Raw genomic sequence first — 10433 nt, forward strand, 5'->3', positions numbered from 1 at the left:
CCCTCTCCTTTCGCAGGCCTGGGCCAGTCCACATGACTGTCAGCTGGTCCCAAGTCAGACTTCCCCAGACCTTTGGCTGGGGGCTGGCATGCAGGCACGTGGCCTGAACTCAGGCACTATCTTCTGCGGTGCCTCAGAAGTCACAGAGTGTAATGGAATCAACTTCTGGTGGCCTAATAGACATCTAAATGGATGTTATTGTTGTTGTTTTACAGTAAGAGGGAAAACACACCAACGTGGGATGAGAAGATACGATCAGCACTTTTCTTTGGGAGAATTAGGGAGGCCCTCCTTTCCTTAGTGTTTCTGGAAAGGCACACACAAATGACAACAGCTCGGCGATTCCCCTTGGCTGTCGGCGTCGACAGCAACGTGCTCGCATGCCACGTAGCTGCTCCATCTGGCGAAAATAAAGACGGTGGCGATGGCTCCTCACTGTCAACTAGTACGGTGAGTCCTAAAAACCGCTCTCGTTCTCCCACATGTTACTCGATACACGTGCACGCGTGCACACCACACCCTCCCTCATCCCTTCCCCAGCCTCACCTGGTTAATGACATAGATGCCATAGTCCAACTGCTGGCGTTGCAGGATTGGGTGCAAGTAGTACAGCCAGTACCTGAGGTGCTCCTGCCGGTTGCGGAATGGAATGATAACGGCCACTTTGTGCGGAGACACACAGTCCGTGGGGGCATAGCGGCCGCCCACCTTCACCTTCGGGTTCTGCCTCGCTACCCGATCCAGGTCCACCGGCATGTTAAATTCGATCATCATGGGGCCGACTAGAGGGGCGAAGGGAAGGAGAAGTTAGCAGGCCCTGGGCTCTTCCCTCCGCAGGTGGGTCTGCTGGCTAGGCCACGGCCACACAAGAGGCGTGACGTCTCCAGGAGGACATGGACAAGGCGTTTACACATGCGAGCAGCACCTCTGCTGGAACCGGGTGACCAACTGTCCTCCGAAAGCCCCTTGACACGCATAGTCCCGCATCCCAGGAAACGCCTCCACCTTCAGGGGGCTGGAGCGTTGGTCACCCTGTCTGGTCCTCCTCCAACACCTTGCAGACACTGTGTTTCTCATTTGTAATGCAGATACAGGAGGAGGGACGTACAGGGAACCCGGAGAGAGCCAAGATTCCCAGTGTTCTCCGCAGACCAGACAGACTCCAGGACCCACGAACCCCAGCCGAGGCTCTGCAGACAAAGTCCTCTGCTCAGATACGGTGGGAGCCGGTCTATGAAATCCTGCTTCTGGAAAATCGAGACGCCCATCCAAGGCTCCGAGACAGGAATGTGCTGGATACAATGGATGCATGGATTGTTACAAGAGCTCTAAGAGCCCCCAACACTATGATCTTTTGCTTTTTGTTTTGTTTTCTTAATTTAAAGATCATTGTATTGGGGGCTCTTACAGCTGTTATAACAATCCACACATCCATTGTATGAAGCACATTTGCACATATGTTGCCATCCTTCCTCTCTAGACATTTACTTCTTTTCTTTTTTTGTAATTATTTTATTGGGGACTCATACAGCTCTTATCACAATCCATACGTCTATCCATGTGTCAAGCACATTTGTATATTTGTTGCCATCATCATTTTCAAAATATGTTCTTTTTACTTGAGCCCTGGGTATCAGCTCATTCTTTTCCTCCCTCCCCCACCCTCCCTCCCTCACAAACCCTTGATAATTTATAAATTATTTTTTCATGTCTTATACTGACCAATCTAGACACTTACTTTCTATTGAACTCTTGGTATCAGCTCCTCTCTTTCCCCTCCCTCCCCACCCCCACCCTTGTGACCCCTTGATAAATGATTATTATTGTCATAAAATGATCTTTAAAAAAAGAAAGAAAAAACTCTGAGAAGCTGTCCAGATGAGAGGCTGGCGTCATCATGCCTCAAACCTATTTGGCCATTGCTTCAGGGGACACACTTTGGGAACTGTTACACTCTAGTGTGACCAGCTTCACCTGTGAGGCAAACAGGACAGGGACAAAGACAGGACCCAAGAACACAGGCTGTAGTGCTAGTTACGGAGCAGAGTTCCCCTGAAAGGGGCTGGTGAGGACTGCCCTGTGCCCAGGCATCTGCCCAGTGTGCTTGCTTAAGGAGGGGACTCCCCGAACACCCCTCATCCCAAGGCTCATGAACCCTCCTAAATGACATAGCCCCAAGAAAAGGAGGCTGCCACCCTTGCTCTTCCCTGCCAGCCAGCAGGTGTGAGCTTGCCCGTCAGCCTCCACCTCTTCCCTCAGCCTCCTCCCTCATTGCAAGACCCATTCCCATCAACTCCCTTTCTTCTGAGACACAGCTCTGATCATCCCAGCTTCCTGCCAAAGACCGCCCCATGACCCCCTCCATATAGCTCCAGGCTACTTTCAATGGGATGCTGGGTGGCGAGGCCCTTCAGCCTCAGTGCTGCCCGCTGCCCTTCCTGGTACTCCACACCATGCTTAGGGCCACCCTTCTGTTAACCAGCAAAGGTATGCATCTTTCAAGACCTACCCTGAAGACCACCCATGTGAGAGGTCTTTCTTGCCCCATGGACAATCAGCTGCTCCACGCCCCGCCCCACCCCATCCCCGAGCCCTATACAAATGTCCACTGTGGCAGTATCCCATGAACGACACTGACCCTTGGGCCTGAATCCTCAAGTCAAAGCCCCAATCTGTGTTTCTCCCTTTGCTCTCGTCATTACCACCTAGCTCAGAGAGCACACGTTCAGGGTCAAGGAAGGGGCCACTGAGGATTCAAGGACCCTGGCTGGTCCTTGGCTGTGCACCTCCCTCCCTGGGGAGCCAGGTGCCTCACATATCAGCCCTCACCCGAGTGACACTGCTCCATGCTTCAGGACTAGGTAACGGGTTATCTTGGACAAGTCTTCCCCCTGCTTACTGCTTATCAGAACCACCCAAGGGACTGAGTAAAACTAGGAACTTCAGGCCTTTCCCGGGAGAGTCTGACTCAGGGAATCTTGGGAAGGATTGGTAGATACTAATCAATGAGCCCAAGTGGTTCTCAGTAGGCAGGTGGGCCGTGGGATGGTAGCCCTCCCGTCTCCACAGGACTTGGGGCTTTCAGACAAGAAAGACACTCAGGATTCCTACCGCTCACCTACACCCCCATGTTGGGAGCCCTTCCCCAACACAAGGTCTTGGCTCACGACTCCCCAACCCTGGGCAGTCCTTGGGGAGCTGCTGCTGCTTCTGTTCACAGCGAGCTTACGAAAACCATGTCAGAGGCCCACCAACACCTGCAACCTCCCCCGCCCCCACCCCCGCCCTTGGTCCTGAAGATGCTGCTAAACTTAACTCGGTTTTCAGGAACCCAGGAGGTTAGAGTTACCCTATCAAACGGCTCACACCTTCTGAAACCAACAAAGTACTTGTTCCACTCGCTTCCTGGAATCCCACACCTGCAGGTGGCCAAATGTCCTGATTTTGCCTCTTTCAGGGTTCTAGCAAGGTGTTCCTGAGGCAGAGGCCCCCACAGGAGATGGTCCTGGGCCGTGGTGCAGCTCCACCAGTGACCTTCTGGGAGACCTCTGGGCAGTTGCCATCTTTCCGGGCCCTGCTTTCACCACTCGTAAGTTGCAGGGTTGAGACAAAGCTCTGACATGTCCGGCCGGCCGGGTACATGGTCAACAGGAGAGGAGCTGGAGCTCAAACCCAGAGTCTCCAGGGAACTCTGCATTCTCACCTCCCTGCTCCCAGACTGCCCAGATGACTACCTGCAGGAAGCCACCCAGCATCATGCTCACCAGGTTTCCTCTCCTCCCTTCCAGCCCTGCTTCCTCGGCCTCTTCATGTCAGCCTTTGCCTTATTCTCTGCTCACTCCTCCTGGATAGTCTCACTCAGGCCCTTGGCTTTAGCACGTCAGCCTCCAAACCTCTTTTTTATTCTATGGTCTCTCTTCTGACCCCACTGCTGAAGGAACCCATGTAGCTATTTTATGTGCTCTAAAAACAAAGTAAGAGAAAACCCATTGTTGTCAAGTGCATTCCAGCTCCTCATGGGCCCCCAGGGCAGAGTAGAATCGCAGAAGCTGCCTGCCACATCTTTTCCCACAGAGCGAGCTAGCGAGCAGCTGGTGGAATTGAAGCACTGACTTTATGTGTAGCAGCTGAGTGCTTAACCACCAAGCTGCCAGGCTCCCGTGCACCCCAAGGAGCCCAGGTGGCGCAGTAGTTGCAACTTGAGCTGCTAATCACCAGGCGTTCTGCAGGAAAGACAAGGCTTTCTTTTCCAGTGGAGAGTTAGTCTCAGAAACCCACACGGGCAGTTCTGCCCTGTCCTACAGGGCTGCTCTGAGTGGGAATTGATGCAATGACCCTGAGTGTCTGAGACCTGTGGCAGTTACATAATCTCCTGTCAACTTGAGCGAGCTTGAAGACATCATTTGGAGGCACAACAGAGAAAATTAGCTCACTGTAGGCCAAACCCAGTCTCTCTGCCTGCCCTTTGCTGCTGTTGAGACACTCAGAGGGCTGGAGGAGCCACGTGGAGACCCGTGCCAGTGTTGAGATGCTTCCATGTCACTGGATCCACAAGACCTTCTACCCACCGGTCTTGTGAGTCTAAAGAGGAATTTATGGGCTAGTATCAGGCATATGGGCTAAAATTGGACTTAAGGACTTGATCTGGACTGGGTTGGGATGTTTCCTCAATATACAATTACTCATATATAAAGCTCTTTCTTATACACATATGGATGTCTATGAAATTCTATGAAATTTGAATGTTGTTCTTCAGTCAACTCGGACTACAGAAGACACAATCGTTTGATTTGATGGGCATTACAAAGACCTGAATGGAAGAGTCATACAAATAATTCCATTTTACCACACCGCTGTGGGTGCAAAAAAAAAAAGAGCCCGGGACTACACCCTGATCTGCCAGTCATGAAACGGTAGCTTGCCTTTGGCAAGCAATTCACCATGGTGACTTTTGTCCTACAAAGTGGGGATTACCCACTTCCTCATGTGGCCAATGCATGGATTTAAAGAGGATGTTACTTCCCGTATGCATGTGTGCAAGCAAACACACACACACACACACACACACACACACACACACGAGGTGTCAACAGCATGTCAACACACTGGTGCCTGCTGAAGGGCCGGACCAGAGTGCTTCTTCTGAGAGTGCAATGCAGATGCTCCCTTGTGATGTGTGTCAAGTCCACCTTTAGTTTGTTTCCAATTACTGCCTGGGGGCCTAGTTGTGCACCAGCCCTGGGCAGGGGATGGGAAGAGAGTGCAGAGCAGCAATGCCTTCAAGGAGCTCTCTGCTGGAGTGCACAGCTGAATCAACTGGTCCAACACGCGTGCTCCTCTGATCTCTGATGCTCCGGCAGCTCCACCCGTGAACACCCAGAACAGCCTCTTCTCACACTCCTGCTCCCCTCTGTACCCCTCTCATTGCCCCATCCCATCCCCAGCATGTGGAAAGCATCCGATTCTCCCAGTCCCGGCCCCCTTGCCCTCTGACCCTCACCCCCACCTTCTGCCTCTGCAGCCTTCACACCTCTGAGACCGGACAGACCCCAGCAGCTGCTGGCCTGGAGCCAAATGCCTCGTGGGTCCAGTGCCAGCGAGAAGGTCTCCGAATGCCCTGCACACCTCTTGCCACCTACAGGGGCCATCCTCCACTGCACACTGGGCTCTGACCCAAGGAGAAAATCCTGAGAGCTCGGGCTGCAGGGGCACAATGACCAGCTCTGCCCAGGAGCTGCTGCCAGGGCGTGGAGCCATGGCCTGAGGTTGCAGGAGGCAGCTCAGGGCTGAGGGCTTGGTGACAGTCATCAGGCTGGGCCAGGCTCCCTTGCTGTGTGGCGCATGCCATGTGCTACCACCGGCCCTCAGGCCCGCTGGGCTGGCTTGTGTGTTTTCTTGGCTCCGGGAACAAGGAAGCAGGGTTACATAAGCAGATGAGCAGATGTGAGCCTGTCCTCGACTCCCCCAGCTCAAGCCCCACCACGTGCGCCTCTCAGCTGGGAGCCTAGGTCACGGCCTTGCGTGTAAGTCCCTCAATCACTTCAATGTGTGAGCTCAAGTCAGACATATTCCATGGCTCCCTTGCCCTACACAACAAACTCAAACACGCACAAGGCCCCCTGTCAGGAGCCCTGCTAATCTAGCGCCAGCCCGGCTCAGGGACCCACCTGAGCAGCCCAGTCCAGCCTCCAGCTACCCCGGTCTCAGGGGGGAGTTATGCACAACAGGCTTGAACATCTAAATACGGGTTCCCAGGGGACTGGCCAATGGTTGAAGACACGATCCCGGTCTTCATGCTGGGTTGTGACAACGTTTCACCAGCCAGGGTCAGGTGAATGGTGAGGCCTTGTCTCACTTACTTTGGACTAGAGCCTACAAAAGGACATCAGGGGTGTGTGTGTCTGTGTGTGAGAAAGAGAGAGAGAGACAGAGGCTGCAACAATGGGCTCATTGTGAGGACGATGCCTTGTGCACAAGGCTGCTATGAGTCAGAACCAACTCAGGGGCATAGAACCATGATAAGTGTTAACAATGACCTTTCTCTTAGGAACTGATCAGGGTAGGTTTGGGTGCTGGATTGATTTGGACATTTTAATCTTTTTTTTTTTTTTAATTCTTACTCAACAGCCCTGGACCAGACCCCTAGGTTTCTTGACCAATTTCCCTGGGGGATGAAATTCAAACATGCAGGAACCCCAGTACCATGCCACACCCAGGGCTTTGTTCAGGAAGGTTGAGGCGTAGGAATGTCTTCCTCAGCAGGGTCCCTGACCTGCCAGTGCATGGCATGGCATAGCCCCTCTTTCAAAGGGCTCTCCCCCTGCCCCCTGCCCCCCACCCTGCAATCTTCTTCAAAGGCTTATGTGGGTGGGCAGCCCACTTTTCTCAGTAAACATCTTCCGAAGGCCAAGGATGTCCTTAGAAGCTGAACCAGTCACAAGACTACCACACTTCCAGTCTTGGGAAAGACTTATTCGCACAAATTCACCGTGGCCCCTGTATTCAAAATAAAAAGGGGTCATCCCAAACCTCTCTCCAGGGAAGGCAACAAGCTCTCCAGATGACACCACCCCCCCCCAAGGACTTTTATGTCTGTCATAAAATCCAACAAAATCTAACAGCTTCTCGGATCCAGACACCAGTCAACCAAGAAGCTTTCCCTGGTGCCACTGGAATAGATGCCACTTTTTCCACATTCCACTCATCACTGCAACACCTGGCCACTCCACACACTCCCAATCAGCACATACCACATGCCAGGTGGTGCCAGGAGGTGTTGCGAATGCTGAGGCGGGACTGGTTAAGAAGAGGTCTTTATCCTTGGGGAATTACAGTCTAGAAGGAGATTGAGACCCACTGAGCACCCATCAGTGTGGCAGTGGTGAGGACCAGCCTGAACCAGGTCCTTAACTCCTCCGGGGAAGGAGCATGCACTTGTTGGCAAGCTCCCTGGCCTGCCATGGACATAAGCCATAGAAGTTCCATAATCTGGTGTCAATTTGAGAGGATTACGAGTGAATGGGTAGAGAAGATGCAACCAATGAAGCCTCTGTGTGGGCATGGCCTTCTCCTGAGAATTCTGGGAACTCCTGTATTTTCCTCCTTGGAGGCAGGAGACATTTCTCTTTCTCAGATCACTCCCTTGGAAATTCTCTACTGACAAGACACAAAACTCACTCCCTGAGAGATGCTCTACTGACAAAAGACGCATGGCGCTACACCTTTGGAGCTGGAGAAGCTACATGGACCTACCCTGATGCAACCAGACCTCTGGAGCCAGAGAAGCCACGTGGAGACCCTGCCAGCGTTGAGATGCTTACAACGCCACTGGATCCATAACACTTCCAACCCACTGGCCTGTGATCCTCCTGCATTCAGCATCATTGCATGTATTTCATGAGTCTGAAGAGGACTTTATAGATTGGTTAGCAGCTTGGCAGATTGGTATTGGACATATGGGCTAATATCAGACTTATGGACTTGATCTGGACTGGCCTGGGATCTTTTCTCAATATTCAATTGCTCTTGTATATAAACCTCTTATATATATATTTTAATCATCTTATTGGGGGGCACATACAACTCTTATCACCATCCATACATACCTCCATTGTGTCAAGCACATTTGTATATTTGTTGCCATCATTCTCAAAACATTTTCTTTCTACTTGAGCCCTTGGTATGAGCTCCTAATTTCCCCCCTCCTCCCCCACCCTACGTTCCTCATGAACCCTTGATAATTTATATATATATTTTTTAATGGCTTACAATGACCGATGTCTCCCTTTACCCACTTTTCTGTTGTTCATCCCCCAGGGAGGGGGTTATAGGTAGATCATTGTGATCAGTTTCCCATTTCTCCCCCCACCTTTCCCTTGGTCTCCTGGTATCACTACTCTCATTACTGGTCCTAAGGGGTTTATCTGTCCTGGATTCCATGTGTTTCCAACTCTGATCTGTACCAGTGTACATCCTCTGGTCTAGCCAGATTTGTAAGGTAAAATTGGGATGATAGTGTCGAGGAGGAAGCACCTTGCCTGGCTCATATTCTTCCTGCAACCCTTCTGTAAGGGGATGCCCAGGTGCCTACAGATGGGCTTTGGTTCTCCACCCCACATTCACATTGATATTCTTTGTTCTGGGTCTGATGCCTGATACCTTATCCCATCGACACCTCATGATCACACAGGCTGTAAGCCTCTTTTTAATATACATATCAGTGTCCATCCCAGACTAACACAACCCCCCAGCACATGGCCACTGCCTCTGCCTCTCTGCTACTGACACAAGCAACCAAAGACTTTGAAGGACCGAAGTGAAACTATGCCGTTGAAGCACTGGAAGCGCTCGCTCATCTGTGCCAGCAAATCTGGAAGACTGGTGGGGAGGTAGGGGGAGGGGAGGGGGAAAAAGGAAAATGAGCTGATTCCGGGAACCCAAGAGGAAAGTGAAGTTTGGGAATAATGAGGGCAACAAATGTATAGGTATGCTTTATACAATTGATCTATGTATTGTGATGAATTGTATGAGGCCCAATAAAATGATTAAATTTTTTTAAAAATCTGGAAGACTGCTACGTGGCTACTTGGCCAACTGAGTGGAAGCAATTCATATTTGTACCCACTCCAAAGAAAAGTGGACCCAGCTCAAACTATCGAATGACATCATAGATATCACATGCACATAAGTAAAATTCTGCTGAGGACCATCCCACAATGATTGCAGCAGCACATGGACAGGGAGCTGCCAGAGGTTCCGGTTGGATTCAGAAGAGGACATAGCTCAAGGGACCTCATGCTGATGTCCGATGGATCTTGGCTCAAAGCAGAGAATACCAGAAAGATGTTTCCTTGTGTTTGGTTGGCTATGTGAACATAACGAACTATGGAAAACCTTAAGAAGAACGGGACTCCAGAACGCTTCCTTGTACTTTGTGAGGAACTTGTGCATGCATCAAGAAGCAGTGTGTGAACAGAGCAAGGGACTATTCCATGGCTTAAAACCAGGAACATCCTGCGCCAGCGTCATAGCCCTTCATCATAGTCATTTAATCTGTATGCTGAGCGAGTCATTAGAGAAGCTGGGTCATTTTATGACTAATGCATCATAGGGATTAGAGGAAGGCGCATTACGACCTGCGATGTGCAGATGACACCAGTGCTGATGAAGTTCAAGTACTGCAGTCTTCAGGATGGATGACAATCCAATGTCAAGAAGACCAAAATCCTCACAACGGAACCCATAGGTCACATCCTGGTAAATGGAGAAAAGGTTGACGTTGTCTGGATTCAAAATCAATGCCCATGGAAAGAGTTGTCAACAGATCAAAGATGGGTTACCTTAGGTAACTCTGCTGCACAAGACCTCTTTAGAGTATGGAAATGCAATGGTGTTCCTCTGTGGATTAAGGTATGCCTGATCTAAGCCACGGTATTTCTAATTGCCACATGTGAACGTTGAACACTGGTAAGAAGAATTAATGCATTTGACTTGTGGTGCAATGAGTCAAAATCAACTCTGTGGTAGTGACTTTTATATACTTGCATGTATATCTTTTAAAATCCACAATAAATGTGTTAAAATGTAACCCAAGGATGGGAATGGTGACTCCTCCTTATTCCCTTTTCCAATAAGGAAGTGTCTCCTAAAATAAAGATTTCAAAACATCAAATTCAGTGACCAGAAAATAGGTGCAATCTATTTGTAATGTTTGACTTGAAATTCTTGGGCACAAATAGAACACAATTTCAACACTAACAGTCACTGTTCTTCTGCCAATTCACCAACCAAGCCACTACTGGGCACCAGGAAAAGAAGTACCTTTTCGCCAGGAAGTAGGTCCCTATCTTCCTTGGTTCATTCCTGAAGTGCTCACTGTGGTCTTGGAAGCCTGACTTGGGTGCTGAGGAAGGACACCACGGTGTGTGTGTGTG

At 50.5% G+C, this 10433-nt stretch overlaps 1 protein-coding gene across 2 annotated transcripts in view; it reads right to left on the reverse strand.

Annotated features, from left to right (window-relative positions):
* B4GALT1 (beta-1,4-galactosyltransferase 1) overlaps positions 1–10433 on the reverse strand; it is a 58655-nt gene that overhangs the window by 18884 nt on the left and 29338 nt on the right. For both annotated transcript variants that reach the window (XM_045289242.1, XM_004712366.2), the window contains exon 2: positions 547–782. In XM_045289242.1, coding sequence (XP_045145177.1) covers positions 547–782 — 236 coding nt within the window. The remainder of the gene's footprint in view (positions 1–546; positions 783–10433) is intronic.

The sequence above is a fragment of the Echinops telfairi genome, unplaced genomic scaffold (assembly GCF_000313985.2).
Source record: "Echinops telfairi isolate 266 unplaced genomic scaffold, ASM31398v2 ScPeMD7_25;HRSCAF=90, whole genome shotgun sequence".
NCBI classification, from domain to species: domain Eukaryota; kingdom Metazoa; phylum Chordata; class Mammalia; order Afrosoricida; family Tenrecidae; genus Echinops; species Echinops telfairi.